Source organism: Chelonoidis abingdonii, chromosome 1 (genome assembly GCF_003597395.2).
Source record: "Chelonoidis abingdonii isolate Lonesome George chromosome 1, CheloAbing_2.0, whole genome shotgun sequence".
In the NCBI taxonomy this organism is placed as follows: domain Eukaryota; kingdom Metazoa; phylum Chordata; order Testudines; family Testudinidae; genus Chelonoidis; species Chelonoidis abingdonii.
In genome coordinates this window covers 250,760,423-250,784,362 of record NC_133769.1, presented here as the reverse complement: position 1 = coordinate 250,784,362, position 23,940 = coordinate 250,760,423, and the positions used below count along the sequence as shown (strand labels likewise).

General features: G+C 41.8%; 1 protein-coding gene across 3 annotated transcripts; it reads left to right on the top strand.

Moving 5' to 3' along the window:
- Positions 1–4,216: 4,216 nt before the first annotated feature.
- Positions 4,217–22,857, top strand: LOC116816298 (lysozyme g-like). Of its 3 annotated transcripts, none has more exons than XM_032765399.1 (6): positions 4,217–4,282; positions 12,075–12,161; positions 13,029–13,130; positions 14,321–14,517; positions 21,103–21,241; positions 22,348–22,857. In XM_032765399.1, exons 1-6 carry the CDS (start codon positions 4,261–4,263, stop codon positions 22,479–22,481), a joined length of 681 nt encoding a protein of 226 aa, XP_032621290.1. In that variant the 5' UTR covers positions 4,217–4,260; the 3' UTR covers positions 22,482–22,857. The 3 variants fall into 3 exon arrangements, with proteins under 3 accessions (XP_032621290.1, XP_032621293.1, XP_032621292.1); XM_032765402.2 differs by lacking the exon at positions 4,217–4,282 and adding an exon at positions 10,177–10,266; XM_032765401.1 differs by lacking the exon at positions 4,217–4,282 and adding an exon at positions 11,595–11,713.
- Positions 22,858–23,940: the final 1,083 nt, after the last annotated feature.

Genomic DNA, 23,940 nt, shown 5'->3' with positions numbered 1-23,940 from the left:
CTGGAATTCCTGGTTGGTGGCAGCGCTACAAGTACTAAGCTGGTAATTGAGCTTAGGGGAATTCATGCTGGTACCCCATCTTTTGGTCACTAAGGTTCAGAGTGGGGAATTATACCATGACAGCTCCCTTAGCATCTTGACCATCCAGTGGCCCCACTGGCTTCTGATGTACTTTAAAAAAAATTTGCTGTTACTTTTTGAGTCTTTGGCTAACTGTTCTTCAAACTCTTTTTGGCCTTCGTAAATATATTTTTACACTTCTCTTGCCAAAGTTTATGCTCCTTTCTATTTTCCTCAATAGGATTTAACTTCCACTTTTTAAAAGATGTCTTTTTGCTTCTAACTGCTTTTTTTACTTTGTTGGTTAGCTAAAGTGGCACTTTTTTTGTCCTCTTACTATGTGCAAGGGCGGATACATGTATTCTCCTCATGTTCCCTATTTGCAGCACCTACTGGTCACAATATAGCTGCGACCTTGTTACTTGTGAACATTGCCAATACCTTGGGTTTTCCTGATGACAAAGGGGATGATTCTGGATTTTTATGATTAATTATGGTAATTGATACCCGAGTATCGATAATAAATAGAAAATGGCAGCCCTTGACCATTGCTGATATTATGAGTCGCCCATTTGCATCTCTATCCAAAGAGATTACAACTCAGCATGGGGCCTCTTAGCATCATGCTATCTGTTCTTGTGAGTGAACATTCCTCCCTCCATTCCTGGCTTTCATACTCCATAAGGGGAGTTGAAGTCCAGGATAATGCTTCAGCAGCTCCTGCAATGGGTTCAGTTGGAGTTGGCTGACAACCTAAAACTATAGAAAGAACAGGAGTACTTGTGGCACCTTAGAGACTAACAAATTTATTTCAGCATAAGCTTTCATGGGCTATAGCTCACTTCTTCGGATGCATAGAATGGAACACACAGACAGAAGATATTTATACCGACTGAGAACACAAAAAGGTGGAAGTACGCATACCAACTGTAAGAGTCCAATCAGTTGAGATGAGCTATCATCAGCAGGAGAAAAAAACCTTTGAAGTGATAATTGAGATGACTTATAGAACCTGTGAGGAGAACTTATCATAGGGAAATAGATTCAATTAGTGTAATGACCCAACCATTCCCAGTCTCTGTTTAAACCTAAGTTAATTGTATCTAATTTGCGTATTAATTTGACTCTTTGGAGTCTGTTTTTGAAGTTTTTTTGTTGTAAAATTGCCACCTTAAGTCTGTCACCAAGTGATTAGAGAGGATGAAGTGTTCGCCCACTGTTTTTTGAATGTTATGATTCCTGATGTCAGATTTGTGTCCATTTATTCTTTTGCATAGAGACTGTCCAGTTTGGCCAATGTACATGGCAAAGGGGCATTGCTGGCACATGTGGCAGTATTCCTTTTGTTAGATGTGCAGTGTGGAACGAGCCCTCTATTGGTGTGTGGCCTGATGTGTTCGGTTCTTTGATGACCTTACTTGAATGATATGTGGACAGGCTGGCACAGGCCTTGTTGCAAGGATTAGGTTCCTGGGTAATGGTTTTGTTCGTACTATGTGGCGGTTGCTGGTGATGTATTTCGCTTTCAGGTTGGGAGGCTGTCTGTAGCGGAGATGGGGCCTGTCTCCAAGATCTGTGAGAGTTGACGGGATATCCTTCATGATAGGTTGTAGATCTTTGATGATGCGCTGGAGAGGTTTTAGTTGGGGGCTGAAGGTGATGGCTAGTGGCTTTCTGTTATTTTCTTTGTTGGGCCTGTCCTGTAGTACGTGGCTTCTGAGTACTTTTCTGGCTCTGTCAATCTGTTTTTTCACTTCAGCAGGTGGGTATTATAGTTTTAAGAACCCCAACTAGGGTGTATTGTATTTGCTACCCGAGATCCATAAACCTGGAAATCCTGGATGCCCCGTCATCTCAAGCATTGGCACCTTAACAGCAGGATTGTCTGGCTATATGGACTCTCTCCTCAGGCCCTATGCTACCAGCACTCCCACTTATCTTTGAGACACCACTGACTTCCTGAGGAAACTACAGTCCATCAGTGATCTTCCAGAAAACACCATCCTAGCCACTATGGATGTAGAAGCCCACTACACCAACATTCCACACAAAGATGGACTACAAGCCATCAGGAACAGTATCCCCGATAATATCATGGCTAACCTGCTGGCTGAACTTTGTGACTTTGTCCTCACCCACAACTATTTCACATTTGGGGACAATATGTACCTTCCAGTCAGCTGTACTGCTATGGGTGCCAACATGGCCCCACAGTATGCCAACATCTTTATGGCTGACTTAGAACAATGCTTCCTTAGTTCCCATCCCCTAACGCTCCTACTCGACTTGCACTACATTGATGACATCTTCATCATCTGGACCCATGGGAAGGAGGCCCTTGAGGAATTCCACCACGATTTTAACAATTTCAATCCCACCATCAACCTCAGCCTAGACCAATCCACGCAAGTGGTCCATTTCCTAGACACTACTATGCTAATAAGCGATGGTCACATAAACACCACCCTATACCAGAAACCCACTGACCGCTATACTTATCTACATGCCTCCAGCTTCCATCCAGGACACACCACGTGATCCATTGTCTACAGCCAATCTGTAACATACAAGTGCATTTGCTCCAATCTCTTAGACAGAGATAAACACCTACGAGATCTCTATCAAGCATTCTTAAAACTACAAGCTTTTTGAGCTGGGGCGATAAAGATTAGTATCAGATATAAATTGTCTCCTGATTGTAGTTAGTGAAGATGGTAAACAGTACAACCATGGTCCTTCATTTATGTTTCTTTGATAGTTACATCATGGCATTTGGGTTTGGGGGTGCTGGGATATGGCTCCCTTTGGATCTGATCAACTTCTATTATTACCTTACCATCTTGAGTTAGTTGTCTGGCCTTGTGCCATACCCCGTGGGCCATCTACCTTGACTATCAGTTTTCATGAAGCTCCTTGAACAGTTTCTATGGGAGGATTAATTTGCTTGGAACTTCTCTGTTGGGTTTGACTATAACTATAAGCTTTAGACAATAAGCCCAAAATTTCTGGAAGAGTGCTTTTGGGACGCACATGCAACATAACCTTTCCTCCCGCTGCCTCGTGTTGGCTACCAGGATAGCCCTTGCCTGTCCTGGATGAATACTTCACTCTAACATGTACAATGTCCTTAAAAGATCTTTCCCCTTCTCGAAAATCTGGCGGTAATGTGTTCCACAAAGTTCTATCCACAGTTAACTGTAAAATCCTAACCAAATCCTCATAATCTAACTGAAACAATTTTACTATTGTTTACAAATAGACTGCATGTGCTACAATTGGATCTCTTCTTTTTCATTGGGTCCACCATCCTTGCAATAGCATCTAATGTTTTTACATTTGTTACCACTGCTTTTGGAGAAACTTTACTACTTGAGTCTAACAGTTCCAATCTAGAAGTTCATTCTTTTTCTTGTTCTGAACATTCCAAATTTTCCTTTTATAGTTACAATGGAGATATCCTGTTCTTGCTTTTTTAAAGGAACTGGTATTTATCACGTTTGGACAGCTTCTGCAATGGATAATTTAAGTGGAGAGTTTTGTTTTAACCCTTTACACTTTCTCTTGGCTGGGGTAGGTGCCTGCACCTTGTGAAGGTATGGCATTATCAGGTTTTCTTGTGGGAATTCTGCTTTTGGCCAAGCCGCTTGGTGTAAAGTGGGCCTATGGGAATAAAAATGGAGTATGCCACTTGTTTCTCTTCATTATTGTTTCTGGCTCAATTTTCTTAAAGATATTAGAATTATTGGTTGGGATTACTGGCTGCAAATACTTTAGTCTTTTGTGGGAGGCATCAGTACTCAAGACTGCCTCTTTGCATGTACCTACAGCAAGTTCTATATTTCCCTGAGTTTCTTGTAATAAGCAGCACAATCTTGGATGGGCCTGAAGCATGTTCTGACTTGTTCTTTCCTTATTTTTTCTAATTGCTGTTTGTTCCATCTCCTGTTCCAACTATTCAGCATTTAATTCCTCATTCATCAAATACTGCCTGTCTGTCTTCCTTCTTTCTTTACAACTGACAGCTTCTTCCAATCCTCCTTTTGCTCCCCCCAAATCTTCTGTGTCTGGCACTTCCTCTTTTTCTAACTCTCCAAAATGTTTATTCTGTTCCTCCTCCTGACTGCTTATAGCCCTCTGCCTGGTAAGTAGGGTGAGATTCTCTGTCCTACTGCTACTAGCTGTTCTGTCCCAGGGCCCACCATGGCTACCTGGATATGGGAAGGTGAGTTATCTGGTATTATATTAACAACATATACAGGCGGCAGCTGCATCTCTGTACACATATTCTCTTCATTTCCTACCTCTGGGATATCTTGAGTTTTGTTCTCAGTCTCATCTTCGACATTTGCTACCTAACAATACATATCCTCCAGAATATTTTAAAAAAATGTCCTAATGCCTCTGTTCTTTGAGCTAATTCTGCTGTTTTCATGTCTTGGTCATATGACTGTTCCTGATCCATTACTGCTCACTCTTTCCTCATTATAACTTCATAACCATCTTTTTGTAACTGCTGTTTACAGGAAGCTTGTTCTCCTGTAAGACTACCTCTCTGATAGAGGAGCCTGGAATTTACTTCCCGTGTCTGACTAAGCTGTTCTCTTGGGGCTTGTCTAAGTCACAAAATGAAATTGACTTAAGTAGAAATACAGCCACCGCAGTAATTAAAGCAGTGGTTCACATCCCCACTATCCTCCTTCTGTCAGCAGAGCAGGTCCCCAACTGAAGTGGGGCATTGTGGGGCACTGACAGCTGGAGCCCCACTGCCCCTGGGCTGAAGCCTGAGCTATGAGCTGGGCAGAGGGGAGGTAGCTGTGAGCCCCATGCCTGGCTGACTGCTCAGGCTGTAAGTGCTGGGGAAGAGGGGAGAGTTCCATCTGTCAGCCCCATGCTGGGCTTACAGCCAACAGGCAATGTAAGTAATGTGTTCTCTACAGACACTGTGTTACCCTAACTGCCTCCTAATGCTACATGTCTCGTGGAGGTAGCGGTATTAAGTCGATGTAGTGAGCGACTTATATCAGCAGAAAAATCACTGTAGTGTAGACACTTACATAGTTAGGTAACCACAAGCTGCCTTTTGTCAACCTAACTCTATAGTGTAGACCAGGCCATAATGTAGCACTTATCCCTTGCGCCTGGAATAAATCTTGTCTTGCCTCATCCAGCTGTTTTTCTTTTTTCTTCAAATTTCTTCTCAGTGCATTACATGCAGTATATACACAATCCATGGCTATTTCTTTTACCTCTTGAGGTTTTTTCTTTAACTTTTCTTCCTCAAGGAGGGAACATATTAAGTTCCATGGATCTTGATGTTCCAAGAAGATTTGATTACTTTGTTTTCTTGCTAACCCTCCTCCCTGGGTTTTAATATAATCGCATACATGGGGCCATTGGGGCAAATGCCTGAATAGGCACCTGACTCTGTTCCACAATGCATTTAGTAATTCCTGCTTCAGAAGACATTACATCCTTGCTCCTTATGCCACAAAATATCACATGGGGATTTTCCCTACTGAGGAGTCCTTGTGGTGCTTACTTCCCCTTCAGCTGTTAAGAGCTGGAGTACACTGAGAGGAAGGGCATTGACCTAGGTTACCCATTACATTTTTCCTTGATCCTCTGTTGGTAATGCAGTCCAGAGGAGTCCAAAGTTTGGGGAGCTTATTAAGAGAGTTTTGGGAGCATATTAATGACATCTAACCATCTGACTCACTCTGCCACACCTACCCATATGGTTCCCTCACACACAAGTGCTATTATCTATTTGGATAATTAACTTTGATAATTTCCACTTTCAGTATTTCCTGAGCTCAGTTTAGAACATTACATAAACAGACAAGCAAAACCGCACTGATGCCTCTCCAACACCAAACCCCTAGTCTCAGGATCAACATGCACATACTCCAAACCTGCCAGGCTCAGAAAAAACATCTCTTCTTACCTGACATCTACTGTCACCAGGTTCAGAAAAAAATCCCTCAAAAAGCTCAAAAATCCGCCCACCCCACTTCCTCCTCACTGGGCCTAGGGAAGCAGGAGCAGAGGCAGCATGGAAAGACAGTGTGAGCAAGGAGCCCTGTACTCTGCCTCTATATGGCTGCTCTGAACTAGCACCACAGAAGCTTGTGTGCGCTGCTTTGTGCCTCCTCCCATTCCTAGCTGAAGTCTATGTGCACTAGAGATTCTGACCATATTCATGGCAGCAAAATTCACTGCAGCTTCCAGGGGCTGAAACAAGAGTCTCCTGTCCACAGCAGGTGATACTGTTACCTGCAATACAGCCACACTACACAGTATCCACAGTGTGGCTGATAACTGTGGCCTATTTGATGGGGCTTTGGCCACGTAAAGGCTATTGCAGTGATGTCCTACACCGGGAGTCAGCAACCTTTCAGAAGTGGTGTGCCGAGTCTTCATTTATTCACTCTGATTTAAGGTTTCGCGCGCCAGTAATACATTTTAATGTTTTTAGAAGGTCTCTTTCTATAAGTCTATAATATATAACTAAATGATTGTTCTATGTAAAGTAAGTAAGGTTTTTAAAATGTTTAAGAAGCGCCATTTAAAATTAAGTTAAAATGCAGAGCCCCCCGGACTGATGACCAGGACCCAGGCAGTGTGAGTGCCATTGAAAATCAGCTTGAGTGCTGCCTTTGGTATGCATGCCATAGGTTGCCTACCCCTGCTCTATACTTATCTTGATGGCATGTCTCTGGATGTAATGTGATAACTTTTGAGCACCGCATCTGATCACCTCCAAAATTCCAGGGAATGTCCTAGGCATCAATTGGCAGAGCTAGGGATGTAACATTTACAGAAATTTTGAAGGCATGGGGAAAAAAACACCTTTTTCCCCCAGAAAAGTGGAAATTCTAGAAAAAATTGAAATATCTGCAGTAGATACTTACTTATCAAAGCTAAACTTTATTTACTTCTTTAATAATCAGAAATGTATTCTGTATAATTTAGCTAGCACATAAAGAAAGTACTGTTTGGAATATTAATGAGATAGATAAGTACAGATTCTTTAGTTTTAATCTGAATAATAATGACGAAGTAGCTAGTGTTAGGGCTGGAGCTGCAGTTTCACATTAAGGTATTCAAGTGCTTCTTTTTAACCTCTTGGCATATAGGAAATAAATATAAAATGTTGAAAATAGAAAGCACCACTATTGTTATAAACTAAAAGAAAGGTTATATCCTTTGGGCTCAGAATTAGTCAATAGACTTGACATGACATTGTTATGCAGATATAAAAAAATGCTCATATTTCTAGAGAAGCATTCATTTTGCATACTTATTAATTATTACAAAGCATTTTGAAGGGCTGATGAGCAGCAGTAACAATATAATTTTAAACATTCCTCTAGAATGTTTTCACTGTTCATTCTGAGAGAAAATATTTCATAGAACAGTTTTTTTTCAATTTTCCCTCAAATTTCCAATGTCTCCATACTGGGCCTCAGGAAAAAAAAAATTCCTACAAGTTCTAATTTTTCTTCTGGATCCTCACATCTATAGAGCCCTATTGATTTTGGTAAAAATGAGAAAACTAGAAAATCCATTTGCCCTTCCTGTTGCTTCTTACTCTCTCCTCTGAGACTTACCTATCAGTTCTGGGATGGATACTGAGGGAGTCAGAGATAGAGGAGAGACAAGGAGATTTCTTCGTTCCTTCCAAGCATGTTGCCTCACCAAACCTGCTTTATGGTTAGGGAGAGAAAGAGAATTAGAGAAGACACCAGCCGTACACCTGTCCCTTTCCATCCAGAGACATTGATGAAATTAAGCCTCCTTCACTGAAGGCTGAGGGTAGTGAAAATGAGGAACACATGGCATGAAGGGAAGAGGAGAATGTGGGGCCAAATACAGAGGGAGTTTGCAAGGAGCCCCTAAAATAGAGAGAGATGGGAGGGTGCATATCTAGTGAGTGTGTACTACAGGACCCCCTCTGTTCCCAATTAGTAGAGAATATGTGTTGTAACAATCACCAGGTCCAGTGTTGGTTCTTTAGCTCAAGCTGTGGTAGCTTACGCTTTTAGCTCTTGAAGTTCCCAGTTCAGCCCCTGGTGTGTCAGCCAAGAAGGCGGCCATCCCACACCCAGCTTGTGGGGCAAACGGAGGAATGCAAGGAGCCTCTGGTACGTGCAATGAGCTTAGACAACAGCCGCAATGAAGTGCGCCATCCTCTAGTGATTAGTTGCCCTGGCCTGGGAGGGGAAATGCTTTTTGTTTGTTTGTTGCCACAATCTCACCTGAGAGGGTCTGTGACACCCAGGGGCAGCTCCAGGCACCAGCACACCAAGAGCGTGCTTGGGGCAGCAAGCCGCAGGGGGTGCTTTGCAGGTTGCCTCAAGGGCGGTAGGCAGGCTGCCTTTGGTGGCATGCCTGCGGAGAGTCCACTGGTCCCGCGGCTTTGGCAGACCTCCCTCAGACTGCCACCGAATTCGCGGCACCGGGGACCTCCTGCAGGAAAGCCGCCAAAGGCAGCGTGCCTGCCATGCTTGGAGTGGCAAAATGCCTAGAGCCGCCACTGGTGACACCACAATAAGATTGGGCAATACATTCCTGGGGAGAGGATGAATGCCTCATCTTTGCTTTGGATTTTGTCACAGACTGTAGGAAGATTCAAGCAGATTCAGGATGAGCCCTACCCTGACATCTGGTAGTGAATTATGGGAAGTGTGGAAAGAATTTCAGGAAGTATGGAATCTCAGTATTTGTATGGGTATACCCAGCATAGCCCAAAGCAGCCTGGACTGGTTATTTTGACAGCTCTGGGATGCCCAATTTCTTTGTTATTGGGGCAGGATAAATAAAGTGTTGCCACCTGATTATGTGAATGAGGAACTACGAGGCTGCTTTATGACAGAGATGTCTCAATATAAATTAAGTGACACTTGCTAGACAAGGGACATGGGTTCCAAAACCCAGCGAATTGAGAGAGGTTGGGGACTGGTGTGTGTGTGCCCCTGATGGTATGGGCCCCTTTTGAGGGCCTGGAACACCAATTGCACATCCTCCTCTCTCCACTGTTAAAGAGTAGAGCTAATTTTGATTCCATTAGGAGTCCATCTAAAGGCTGCTGAGCTGAATTCATGTTGGGCCAATGGTGCACCAGCACCAGGGCTCCCCTACTATGAGCTGAAATTGCTAAGAGTTGAAATCATTAAAGAGCTGAAATTACTGAGCTGAGAGCACTGAGTTCTGTGCTAACTAGTGAGGGAGCCTGAAGACCTATCGCTAAGCGGCTGACAGAGCAGAGCAGTTTCCAGCATGTTGGAGCAGTCCATGGAACAGTGAGTGGAGTGGAGTGGTTTGCAGGGATAGCTGGAGTGGCTCGTGGGTTGGCTGGAGGAGCGGCACAGCTGGTGAAGTGGAGCTGGTCGTGGTGAAGGCTGCAGCAGAACTCCACGGAAAGGCGGAGAAGTTGGTCTTGGCCCACGTAAGGTGCCCCTGACCACTCTGTGTGGGCCCCACCACCCTGTGTTGGCCCCTCCCCATTTTCCCCCAGGCTGAGGGGGGGTAAAACTCTGCAGATAAACCTTTGAACTCTGGGGTGGCACTGACCACTGACTTTTGGGTTGTTGGCTTTTGGGGTGATTGGACTTAAGACCCTAAGGGGGAAAGGACATTGCCAAACGTACTTGGAGGTGGGTTTTTGCTTATGGTTTGTGTTATAATCCTGTTTGTGGTGTTTCTCCAATGTGATGCCGCACTGTTTCCCTCCTTTATTAAAAGGATTTTGCTACACTCAGACTCTGTGCTTGCGAGAGGGGAAGTATTGCCTCCTAGAGGCGCCTGGGAGGGTGGTATGTAAGTGTCCCAGGTCACTGGGTGGGGGCTCAAGCCGGTTATGCATTGTGTTATTGAAACGGAACCCCTGGATACTGAACCCGGCCCTTGTTGCTGCCAACTCAGAGGGGCAGAAGGGTTACAAAGAGAAAGCTAATGAAAAGTAGAACCCATAGGAAGGGGAATTAGTTTCTTTCGAAATCTGAATCTTGCCACATAGTGGAACTGAGGTTATACCTTCCCACAGACCAATTCTCATAATGACAGACGCTGGTTTGTTTTAATTATGACCTTGAAACTTGGATCACATCTGATATGGTTGTTTTGAATAAAGAGGGAAGGAATCTTCTAGTGTATATAAAGCTCTTCAAAACAGCCATCCTCTAGGAGAAGAGAAACTGAAGACAGGTGAGTGAAATATCAAGCTATTCATAGTGGAACTAGTCTCAATTCTGCTTATTAGTGAAATCCTATGGGTGGTAATGGAAGGGCATTTCCTTATTCATTGAATTCAGTGAAAGCTCTGCTTGCAAAAAAACTCCAAAATTTGCTCTTTAGTGGTTGTTACTGTGTCTCTGCTGTACAGTGACTTCAAGATAAGAGGCATCTACTTATTACTCAGATTACTTTAGAAAAAACTAGAGTTGTAGAGCAGCTGCAAGGGGGGTTGGGGTTATAATCCTGTGCCCTGCTCAAAGAAATAATGAATTTAGTAAATATCTGCACAGAGTGTATAGGGTACCTTGGCATAGAATAAAAGTACTTACACCTCCACCTCGATATAATGCTGTTCTCAGGAGCCAAAAAATCTTACCATGATAGGTGAAACCGCGTAATATCAAACTTGATTTGATCTGCCAGAGCGCACGGCCCTACCCCCCGCCGAGCTTTACCGCGTTATATTCAAATTTGTGTTATATCGGGTGGTGTTATAACGGGGTAGAGGTGTATATAGCAGCAGTAGAACATACTAAACACTATTAATAATATGAAATCCAGATCAAATATTACTAGGGTTTATATTTGGAAATAAGCTATTAAGATATTCCATGAAAGACAAAATATGAATGTCAACAAAACTGCATTATTACAGCTTGATTCTGAATTTATTCTCTTGCCTGTCTTCTACACTGCATCTCAGTGTTTGCACATTCAGTAAAGAACAGTGCCCCATCATTTTAAAAATAATTTCTTTGTACTCTAGCCCACAGGGCTAGCTTGTCTTTATTATATTTACTGCCTTGTTCTTATTATGTCCTCCTTTCACTATATTCAGCTGTAACACAAGAAACCTACAGGCCTGGATCCTGTAAGACATTTGGCTGAAGTGAGTTAGCATAAGTATAGTCAAGTGTAACAGGTTGCAATCTTTGGCATAGATAAATGGCCTAAGGGTTACCTTTAGAATTTGGAAACTAAGGAGAGGTTGCTCAATAATAGAGTTAGAATTTACCAGTAAATGCTACCACAAGGAACATAGAAATAATAACCACAAATTTACCAGTAAATGCTACCACAAGGAACATAGAAATAATAACCACAAAGGAAGTGGTGATGGGTAGGATGGCAGTTACATGGAGCAATATGTTAAACTATAGAATAAGTACACCTCAGTATTATGTGGATGAAAAGGCTAAATTTGGGCATGGAGGACTGAGCATGAGCAGGTGATGCTCAGGCCCTATAACAGGGCAGCTACCATGTGGCTGAGAGTTCTTTCTGGGCTTCTTCTGTCACTTTCTGCTTTCTACCACTTGACCCTTCAGCTCATTGAGGAACTTTGTCCATCGGACACTGTGGCATGCTACAGATAGAGCTGGTCTTTTGTCTCTTACCACCAGGTCCTTAAGGAACGGTGTGAGTATGCACTTCTAAGGGGTTAGGTAAAGAATGATACCGCAGATAGCCCCAATACTCTATTATCTCTATCTTTTCATGGGATTGGGATCTTTTCTGGCTTTGTTCCTTATAATAATAAAGGTATTAAAGGGTTTACTTGGTCCTCAGTGTGGGTGTCTCTGCCTTCTACCCTGAGGCTCCCTGCAAGATAAGAAACTCTATAGTTTTAGTTCTGTAGCCTGATTCTGGGGAAAATAACCTTATTGCAGTTAGATCAATTGGCCATCATTACAATCATTAGTAACCTCTAAAAGGGTCAGACAACAGCACTTCTTCACAATAGCATTGTACATTTAGATACTTTCATTCCTTTGCAGACTTTATTTCCATCTCTCTTGGGTGCTTGAGAAGAACCATCCCCATGCTACTAACCCTGATGATTCTGGGCCTTGCTGCCCTCATTGGTGAGTCTGGGGTCTATTCCTATTTCACTTAACTCATTGCCAAAGCAAGAATGTAAAAATTTATTTGTGGAGATGGAGTGTGTGATAGGGTTTACCCCCTTGGCATCCCCTGGGGATGAGGGAAGCCCCTCTCTCATCCTGGACATCCTTCTCTCAACAGCAGCTTGACTGTGGCCTTGGCTGCAGACTTGGGGTACTGCCCTCTGGCTATGCCTCTTCTACCCTCTGGCATGTGGGGTTAAAGTAGTCCAGAAAGAAAAAGGCAAAATACCTCTATGGCCAACCAAAGGACTGGTTCCCCACAGTATAATGTAGGGTAAAGGCCAATAGACCTCAGGAAGAAAGGTTGGGCTTCTTATCTCTTGTGTGTCTAAACAACTGAGGATGAGCCCAGGACTGCAAAAATAAAAACTGTTCCTGCCTTTCCTCAGGGGACTCAGCTGCTGTATATGGAAGAATGAGTTTGGTTTTTGGTTCAAGAGCAAGAAGATAAACTATTTCAGACTAATTTGGCTCCTAGGATCAAGGATGACTCTTGCAAGAAGTGGCAATAGGGTGGTCTCAGTGAGGGGCACTTGATATAGAGGACAAGAGGTTTTCATGTGTTGCCTCATTTAGAGCCAAATTAAAATATAGATCAGTTTTCATAGGACTTTCCTTCACAGAGGCAGTGACTTCTGGCTAGCAAGTCCTCCTGTCCAAGAGAAATAAAAAAAAATAATAATAAATTACCCCATCCAAAAAAACCTATGAAATGGAACCCATCTGAGAGTGGAGCTGAGTCTGGTTCATGACTTTGAATTCTTTTAGCTTTACTTATGTTCACAAAAGGTTCTTAATGTAAAATCTCTCCATTTAATTGGTCAGGTACTTCTGAGAGTCAGACTGGATGCTATGGAGACATAAATAAGGTCGATACCACTGGAGCTTCCTGTAGAACTGCAAAAGCAGAAGGCTTATTCTACTGTGGTGAGTATAGCTCTGCCATTCTGTTGCTGTATTTCATCACAATGATCCATAGTACTTTACACTTTCAAAGTACTTTACAAGCATTAATTGATTAAAACTCATAACAGTCCTATTGGCTAAATACTATTGTCCTCATTTCACAGATAAAGAAACTAAGACAGAGAGGAGGATTTAATATAATTTTGGTGTAACTCCACTGGTTTCAGTGTAGTTATAGTACAAATGATTTTGGCCCAGAAACATGACAGCCAAGTGGCTTCTGATTTTTTTAGGTGCCCAACTTCAGACATTTAGCGTCTGATTTCCAGAAGTGCTCACACAAGCACCTCTAATTAAAGTTATCAGGATCCGTGAATACTCTGAATCCTCAAAAAAAAGACCCCAGTTGTCTCTGTTTGGAACACCCAAACTGAACAGTCACTTATTAAAATTTGGCCCAACTGAATCTCTCAAGGCTGCTCAGCAAGTCAATAGCAAAGCTGGAATTATTACTTAGGAATTCCTGACTCCCAGATTCTAGTTTAGTATTCACTATTTTATACCAGCTATAGGCACATCAGATCAACATCAACATCGAAGGAGCTTATTCTTTTACTCTACAAACAAAATTGGACTTAATGCCTCCCATGTTGAGTAGGATTGAGATTCCCTCCTAACGTAGCATGAAATGGTGCTGAGACTCCAAAAGAAATTGAGAGGAAAATGCAACTATTGGGAACTATCTCAAATTACAGCTTCCCATTCCTATTAAGTCTTCTGCATCTGTCCCTAAGAATCCCACCATTTTGAATCCCCCTCTCAACTTCAAATATTTCAGTCCTGTCCTTCTGGCCACAGAGGGGTAAATGTGACTCCTCTTAGCTCCTGTCAATATCACTCCTGCATAATTCAGAGAGCAACAGGTTGCAGCTGATTTCTCTTCAGAGTCTAAGCACTCTTTCCCTCCACCTTCATCGTCAGCAAGCCCATTCACCTAAGAACTAAATCCAGATTTTACACATTATTTCAAGGCACGTTTTTTATTTTATTTTTTTGCCTTGACACATTGTTAAAATTCATAATGCAAAACTCACAATGCACATAACTCACAGAAGGGCTATCAGATGGCAGAGCAGAGCTCTGTGCTTAGGAAATCTCTTGTTAAGATTAAAATTATTAAGAAAACATCTCTACTTTTCCACTTACTACAGGAGTTCGTGCTTCAACGACGATTGCAGCGAAAGACTTACCTGCTATGAACAAGTATAAAACCATCATTAAGAACGCTGGAAGAAAAAGATGTGTGGATCCAGCTGTGATTGCTGGTATCATCTCTCGAGAATCACATGCTGGAAAGGCTCTAAAGGATGGCTGGGGTGATCGTGGAAATGGATTTGGTTTGATGCAGGTCAGTAATTATCAATAAACTAAGAATAAGTGAATAGCCCAGTGTTTAGCAGGGAGCCTCCTGCATTTCTCAGTAGTGCAGCTCAGGCCGAAATTGATAGTTGGCACAACACTAGAAAATGAACTATTGCTGAGGCAGCAGCACATTGCACTGACATATGTCAGACCTGGCAGTATAGAGGCTGCTTCTTATGCTGCAGTTTGAACATCAGTTAACTCCATTGGTTTAATGGAAGTCCCTAAAGAGGCCAACCATTTTACCCTTCCACCTAGAAATTCCATGTCCTGTTTTTAATATTTATTTATTTATTTAGGAAGTATTAACAGATTTACAAAGCGCTGCTGTGTAAATCTCAGAAACAAAACAACAGTCCTTAAAGTCACAAGCTTTTGTTTAAAGAGACATTATGCAGTAATACAGTCATCAGATCTCTTGATTTTTTACCATATTGCCTCTTTACACCTATAATGTAATTTTTAGTGATTTTATTAAACTGAATGGAATCTCTGATTGTATGTATTGAACAGACCAGGAATGTCTATCAAATTGTAATATTCAAAAACCTTTGGACAGCTGTGCTGCTTTTGTTTCAGGAAAATGTACTGTGAGTGTTGAATATATGGTAACTGAACATCTAAGTATCTATTTGTCCTCAGTTTGTTTGGCTGGATACATGATAGATGCGTCATATTTGCACAACAACCTCCCATATTTTTGAACCATTCCTTGAGAATGGCACTGTTTTTTTCTCCACTAAGAGGTATCAGTAACTCAGCATCTACTAGTAGATGAGAGATTAATTTTTCATTTCCTTTTGTGTAACTAGTTCTGCTAGGAAGGCCCAGGAGGGTTCCTAAAAGATCATTTGGAAATAAATATAGAACCACTCGTGATATTTGGTTACAAATTGTGTCTCAATATTATCTAATGACCATATGTGTATAAAATCTCTTTACCACAGTTTCTCCAATGCTTATCCCCTATCTATAAAAATCTCCTTTTTCACTCTGTTTCTCCAACACTTCTCTGTCTCTCAGTCTCTCTAACACCATTTCTCTGGGGTTATTTGTCTATACAGATCCTTTCCCCCTGTGTCATATACAGATGGGTTTTTTTGTTAAGAAAGTTGGGTACGAAGATTGATATTGATTAGTTATAATTTTTTGTTTTATAATTGACAAGTTGTGATTGCTTCTGTTAGAGTTATCTTGCTGTATAAAACAGCTTTCTTAGAAAGTTGAAAACATAATGCCTAACTTGAATGTACTGGTACCATGGGAGAATGGGCCTGTTAATGCTAGTTTTGATCTCTAAATAGGTTAGTAAAAGTCTCTTTACTGAATAGCTGCCCAACCATATGTATCCCATGGCTCTCCCAATCTTTAAATCTCATTGGTTTGTGAGTTGGATTACGATCTGGATTATTCGCAAGGGGTGTTTTGGTGAGGGAAAATAATTTACCTTATTTCTTGTATCATCCCAAAGGCATACAGCAGCCTTTACTCAAGCATATGTATAATTTCTGGAGGGTGTGGGGTTTTGTTTTGTTTTTTTGGCTAATCTGTGGTGACCTAGCGATGTTTACACTGCCACAATTTTCTTGCCCAATAAAGACCCAATGTTTGGCGGGGTTAGTGCACCCTCCAGTCCACTACTGCTTTGAGTTGTCTGGCGTGATAGTATCAGACTATTTGGAACAGCTCATCCACCCTGTTCAGTGGGTCTGTACAAAGTATCTGCCCTTATTCTTGATCTTTTCTTATTCCATATAAAGTGCAACAACATTCTCTGTATTCCTGCTAGGGTTTTATCTGGGATGATCACAGAAAGATTTTGAAACAGGAAAGCTATTCTTAGCAAAATGTTCATTTTGAGTGTGGCTGTTCTTCCCAACCAAGAAATTGCATACTTCCCCCAGCATTTCACATCTTTTTTCATTTGCTGAAGTGATGGCTTGACATTTACATCATAGAGCTCTTATGGTTTGTTTGATATTTGAATTCCCAGGTATCTTATAGAATTTATTGCCCATTTGTACCCAAATGTTTTCTGAAAGAATGATTTATCAGAGTCTGGCAAATTTACAGATAGTAAATTTCAGATTTGGCATAATTTACTGTAAATCCAGATGTTTCCCCAAAGTCATAGATTTCTTTAGAAACTAAGTATAGGGAAATCTTTGGTTTAGATAAAATTAACAATACATCAACTGCATACACCACTTGTTTCCGATGAGTTCCTGCAAGTTCTATTCCTGTGATAGATTCACTGATCCTTTTCCTTTGTGCAAGAATCTCCATGGATAGTGCAAAAAATAAAGAAGACAATGGACATCCCCACCTAGTCCCTCTGTGTAATTCAAACGGGGGACATTTAACCCCATTAATTCACAGAGGTGCTTTCGGGCTCGTATAAAGAGCCATTATCTGATTAAGGAACTGGGAACCAATGTCCACACAGGATAGGACTTGCAACATTCTGTTCTGTCGAAAGCTTTCTCTGTGTCAAGTGATCTTTTGCTGATCTGTCATTATGGATGATTCCAAGGACTCTCAGAATATTGCCTGATATTTGTCTGGTGTTAACCAATCCACTTTGATCTGGATTTATATAAGATGAGAGCATGGACTTCAATAGGCTAGCAGCGCTAGTATTTTTGCTACAATGGTTATGCTATGATTTGGTAGCGATGAAGGCCTATAAGGTCTGCATACAGTCAGGTCTTTTCCAACTTTAGAGAGAACAACAGCAGTAGCTTCTTTTATAGGTTATGTAAGTTCTTTCCCTAACACAATAGCATTGATGGTTTCTCTCAAAGGACTCATTAATACCTCCTTAAATTCCTGATAAAACGCATCTGGAAAGCCATCAGCTCCTGGAGTTTAATTGCTTTTCATATTTTCTATTGCCTCTAAATTTCTTCTGCTGTTGTTTCTTTATCGAAAGTTTCTCTGTCAATTTAAAAAGAACAGGAGGACTTGTGGCACCTTGGAGACTAACACATTTATTTCAGCACAAGCTTTCGTGGGTTGATGCCCACTCCACCACATGCATGCAGTGGAAAATACAGTAGGAAGATATATATATATACGGAGAACACAAAACAATGGGTGTTGCCGAACCAGCTGTAACGAGACTAATCGAATAAGGTGGGCTATTAGCAGGAGACAAAAAACTTTTGCAGTAATAATCAGGATGGCCCATTTTAAACAGTTGACAAGAAGGGGTGAGTAACAGTAGAGGGAAAATTAGCATGGGGAAATAGTTTAGTTTGTGTAATGACTCATTCACTCCCAGTCTTCATTCAAGCCTAAATTTAATGGTGTCCATTTTGCAAATTAATTCCAGTTCTGCAGTTTCTTGTTGGAATCTGTTTTTGAAGTTTTTTTGTTGAATAATTGTGACTTTTAGGTCTGTAATAGAGTGACCAGGAAAGTTGAAGTGTTCTCCGACTGGTTTTTTAATGTTATAATTCTTGATGTCTGATTTGTGTCCATTTATTCTTTTGCGTAGCGACTGTCTGGTTTGGCGAATGTACATGGCAGAGGGGCATTGCTGGCACATGATGGCATATATCACATTGGTAGATGTGCAGGTGAACGAGCCTCTGATAGTCCCTTTGGCAAGCCTGATACTTCCAGATATTTCTAAATAACTTCAGAGCTTGGAGTATCTGAGATATAGAGATTTTTAGAATAAGAAGCAAAAGTAGCACATATTTCATTACAGTGTGTAACTCTCTTCTGCTGATTATATTTAATGGAAGAATAATATGTTGCTCTTGAATCCCTTTAAGCCAGGGGTTTTCAAACACTGTCACAGGAGACTCCCTAAGCAAAGAAAAAAAATTGTGTGCCTCTCCACAGTTTACTAAGACAGTAAAAGGAACTGAAAAATCCTCTACTTTGCACAAATATGAGTAATGGACTAAAAGGACTTAAAGCAGGGGTCAGCAACCTTTCAGAAGCGGTGTGCTGAGTCTTCATTTATTCACTCTAATTTAAGGTTTCGCGTGCCAGTAATACATTTTAACGTTTTTAGGAGGTCTCTTTCTATGTCTATAATATATAACTAAACTATTCTTGTATGTAAAGTAAATAAGGTTTTTAAAATGTTTAGAAAGCTTCATTTAAACTTAAATTAAAATGCAAAGCCCTCCAGACCGGTGGCCAGGACCTGGGCAGTGTGAGTATCACTGAAAATCAGCTCGCGTGCTGCCTTAGGCATGGATGCCATAGGTTGCTGACCCCGACTTAAAGCAACGGAGTTATAATAAGAGTATGAGTGTCAAAAGTATTGCTTTTATTTCAGAAATCACCTTTTGTGTTAGCTCCCAGTTCTGTTCAAAAGGAAAACTAATCCAAGCAGCTAAAGAAAAACTGCACAAACTTTTTAGGAAATCATAACTCCAGACAAGTATAGATTGTGTCATTACCTATCAGTTCTTACCCACCAGGTCAGTGGGAGGAGAGAGCTTGTCTGACTGTACAAAGTAGTGGGATTCGGGGTTGCAGTACAGAAAGGTAGACACGTCTCCTGCCCAGTTACATCTTCAGCAGGCTATTCCCACCTGCCTGAGACTCTGCCCCTCCCTAAGCAGTGCAGCTGGCTGGAGAGGAGGGATGCACATTTTTTTGGGTCATAAATTACAAGGCCAGAAGGGGATTGTGAGCATGTGGTCTGACCTCCTGCCCTTCGACCCCACACTTAGCTCACGTTTGTGTCTCCCCTCCCACCGTGCAGGAAAATGAAAGGAACAAGCAGCTGTTGCCACTGAGCTACCCACACCCTGCCCTGCTCCACACAGGCTGCACCATTCCTGTTCTGGCTTTGCAAGGAGAGTAGCCTCTCTCTGCAGGAGCCAGCAAGCCCTGCTGCAGCAGCCTCTGTTGGAGACAGCAGTCCAGTCCTAGTAGCTGAGGCTACCAACCGTAGTATTTAGTGGAAGATGCAGCATCAGCATGAACCATGCATTCTGCATACAAGGTCCTGCTGGCAAGGGGAGGACCATGTGCTCTTTAAAATGGCCTTCCCTCATGAGATGTGACTTCACACAGATCATGCAGGCACAGGCGGGGTCACACAAGGAGGGACAGGCCCACATCACTTCCAGAAGTGCCAAAATGTCCAGTATACCAGGAATGTATGGTTGGGCACCTGGCAGAGATGTCATGGAAAAACTGCAGCTTGAGGCCTTTGAGTATGAGTTCTGAATACTCTCTGCTGATAATGCTAAAGTTTAACTGTAAAATCTCTGTGTCTATTACTATTAGTCCCAGATTGGGGGGAGCAGTGCCCTGCGTGCTCTCTCCACTTTCATCTCTTCCAGAGAACTCGGATTTCACAACTGCGCAATTAAAGTGTTTACATGCAGGATTGGGCTTCCTCCTTCAGCATTTCCAGGCATACTCTTAATTCTGATGTTCCTTCATCCTCTGTTTTCTGTATCATCTCTCTCTCTCTGTTCCATCAATGCCATGTGGCTCTGCAGCTCTGTTTCTCACTTGCTTCTCTTAGGCTAGTCTCTTGGACAGTGACTTGATCTTCCAGGGCAGTAACTTCCTTCTTTACTGCTAGAAGCTTGGTTGTCGGATCATCTCTCATGGCATTAATCTCAGAGATCAACTCCCATATGTCCACCTTGGTGGCCATTTGATTTTCTTCAGCCCTTGGCATTTCTTCCTGATTTGGTTGCCATGTGCTCATTTGGAGTCTGAGAGGTTTCTCCACACTGTGAGCCAGAAACACTCTTACTGAGGTATTCTTTTACATTTTCAGGGTGAATCCACCTTTTGCAACGCTATGCTCCATATTTCGGGCTGAGTTTAGGATGTCTAGGGGTTGATGGAGGCAGATTAGTTTGCAAGTCCCTCAGAGTTCAGACTTCAGGTAGCCATTTTAGTCCATCCCCCTGCTGATCTCCAGAAATTCAATTTCTTACCAGCAGCAGGTGCTTGGAGAAAAGCCTCAGGTGAAAACTGGCGGGCCCACAATAACAGGATGGACTTTATCCACAATGTAGCGCCACAGAGACCTGAGTGATAACTATAGATATTCAAAATATTCACCTAACACCTTAAAGCACAGCCTGCTTCTGCCAAGCCTGTCAGTGATAATCCAGCAATCACTTAAGTGTGCTGCACTTAAGTGTGCTGGGAGTTTTCTTTTTGAACTTTTGTAGTACTTTGCATACTAGTGGTATACTGTAGAGGACTAAAACTTTTAAGAATGAGACATAGATCTTTGCTGGATTGTGCCCTTATAGTATAAGCTTCTTGGAGCAGGAAGAGTGGGGGCAGGGCAGATATACTGCAGCACCAGGCATTGCAGCAGTGCTAGCCAAATAATAACTACAACTTGAAATGGAAAAGAAGCATTTTAAGAAAAAACCCTTTTCATTATCACAGTCCAATGTAGAATACCTCAGTGTTTGCGCTGGGACTACATCAAGTGCAGTGAAGATGAAAAGCTGATTAATTTCTCAACAACAGATTGAGACGAAGTCATGAAGAGTATGCTGAGAGGGAAGAACAGCATAAACACATCATCTTTTTTGAGAAGTAATGTTCTTTCTTGCTCTTCTAGGTTGATAAACGCTACCATAAATTGATTGGACCATGGTATAGTGAGGCACATCTCCTTCAGGGGACAGGCATCCTTGTTAGTATGATTAAGAGAATCCAGAAAAAGTTCCCCAGATGGACAAAGAACCAACAGCTGAAAGGTACAGTATAGACGGCATTCAGTCCAGGAGCTAAGGGAAACTCTAGGAGAAAAATCATGTTAAAAGTTTCTTACATTACTGATATTTTTAAATGCTTAATATTCTAAGTATCTTAATTTTTAACCATTGGTGCTGTTTGTCTACTTTTGATTTCCCATAGTTTGGGCAGTGAAACTAGATTAGTCAGTTTCAGTATTTTGTACCATTCTTTACCACAATGTTGTGTGCTGGGTTTCCAACACTACATTTATATAGGGGAATCTTTATAAATCCCCCCCCCCCCCCCCGCATCTAGTTTATATTGACATTTGGGCCTCTACCACTTCACCATGAGTGAAATCCTGGTGCCTTTGAAGTCAAGGAGAATTTTTCAGCATCTTTGAATGAGTCCCAGAGTTCCCCTTATAGCTTTACACTTGTGTGGGCGGGAGGTGCATTTCTAGGAACTAGACAGATCTTCAGGGGACTGCAAAATTGTGCCGTACAACATGGAGCAGAGTTTCAGAAAGGGGAGAAGAACAGAGTGTGAGGTCATGTTTTAATTTTCTCCCATGCCGTTCTTTGCAGGACTGAACAAAAAGTAACATGGTAACTTGGTCTTATATTTTATTAAGAACAGGCCTGGTTCAAAGATTGAGAGCTTCTGTTTGAATGTGGTTAGCCAAATGCATACTGAAGGTTCACCACCCTACTAACATTTGTTTATGTCAAAATCCAAAAGCCCTCTGACTGTGATTGGATTCATACAAACTGTTCACACAACCTCCTTTTCATGGAATTTCAGGGGTAAAAGGAACCTCAAGAGGTCATTTAGTCCAACCCCCTATTCAAAGCAGGACTAATCCCTGGACAGATTTTTGCCCCAGATCCCTAAATGGCTCCCTTGAGGACTGAGCTCACAACCCTGGGTTTAAGCAGGCCAATACTCAAACCACTGAGCTATCCTTCTCCCCTTTCAGTCAGTTACACTGTAATAAAGGAATTCATTCACTACCAAATGTCTAATTTTTTTAACACACTAGGAAAAAAACAAGTCAGGTCTGGCTGGATTTGTTGCTTATTTTTTCTTTTAAGTCTGTTTTTAAAAATGTCCCTTTTTGTTTCAGGAGGGATTTCTGCCTACAATGCAGGACCACGAAATGTCCAAACCTATAATGAAATGGACATTGGCACAACCGGAAATGACTATGCCAATGATGTTGTTGCACGAGCCAGGTTTTATAAGAGAAACGGATACTGAATCTGGGAGTTCTGTCCTTTTCAAATACATTCTGGTTCTTACAATAATTAGTGAGGTGTTCAGGAGAGACACTGTGTATCTGGGGAGATTAGAAGCTGGAACCTGCAAAACCTTACTGATGTAAATAAACTCATTGTGGGAAGATTTGCTTAAATAAGGATTTGCAGTCTCAGGTGCCAGATTTTTAAATTCTATAATCAGTAAAACATTGGTCATATCAAAGGAAATAGTTATGAGAGTATTAATAAGATCCTACTCCATCTGATTATTTCTCTTATTAAAGCTGCTCAGTCTAGCTATGGTTAATCATCTGCCTTCCAAATTTCACGCCTATTTCAATATCTCCTGCTGTCTTAAAAATAAAAGAGGAAAGTAATCTTTTGGGGGGAAGGAAGACTGTATTTTCAATCTTTTTGTGATTTAGTTTGGCAATTTATTTTTCATTGTAGCTGGACATGTGCCTGTAAACAGATAGTATGTGGGGATTTTATCTGTATATATATTAATTTTGCATAGAAATGCCTAGAGACTGGGATAGATGCTTTTAATCAAATGGAAATTGAATAAGAATCTTATTAGCAAGTAAAGGAAGATTCAAAGACTCATCTTTTCAGTTGCAATGTTAGCAAAGGTTGGATAATGACAACAATACATTTAAAAGCAGATAAGTAAACTTAAAATCATCTGGCACTGGTCCCTGTCGGAAGACAGGATACTGGGCTAGATGGACTGTTGGTCTGGTCCAGTATGGCTGTTCTTATGTTCATAATAGCAATAGACTCGACAGGCTCAACATGAACATTTCCTGAAGCACCTTGAGAATTGGACCCAGGAATTCAGGTGGTTTTCAGAGAAGTGAAATCTAGCAAATCAGTACTGGGCCTGTCAAAATTGGGTGTTTTTGTGTGCCTTCGAGAAGGTAGCAGCCACAACAAGGTGGATTGAATCCTCTTGGACAGCTCATGTGGCCCCATTCCTTTCAGGAAAAGCTCAGGCATCCTACCACCTTTGTCTGTTGAGCAGGTGCGGTCCTACACAAATGAGAGAATAGGCCATTCTAGGTAGACTGGGGCTGACCCCAGAAGCACACTGCCTCTGGGAGAATACACTCTAGTTTGGTGGCATTATGGCTATGATACATGGCAACAAAATTGGTTGCAGCCTGACATAAATTCATTGGATAAGGCAGTGGACCTTACAGTCCTGGAATAATTTCTAAGGGCCTTGCCTGATGGAGTCCAAAGCTGGGTCCAGGGGTATCAGTCGACTTCTACCAATGAAGCTGTATTGAGAACATAGGCCTGTATGGAATTCAGTGATACCAAATCATCCAAACAAAGGATTAGATCAAGGGGACCATAATGAGGTAAACAAGATGACAGAAAATTCCAACCCTGTGGCAGCAAAGGGGACACAAGGAGAGAGAAATTATTGGACAGTTCTATATTTAGGAACCCAC

Coding starts and splice junctions, on each gene's coding strand:
- LOC116816298 (XM_032765399.1), top strand. CDS start 4,261: ATGGCTACCTGGATATGGGAAG. Junction 12,162..13,028: donor GGGCCTTGCTGCCCTCATTG/GTGAGTCTGGGG, acceptor TTAATTGGTCAG/GTACTTCTGAGAGTCAGACT. Junction 21,242..22,347: donor AAAGAACCAACAGCTGAAAG/GTACAGTATAGA, acceptor TTTTTGTTTCAG/GAGGGATTTCTGCCTACAAT.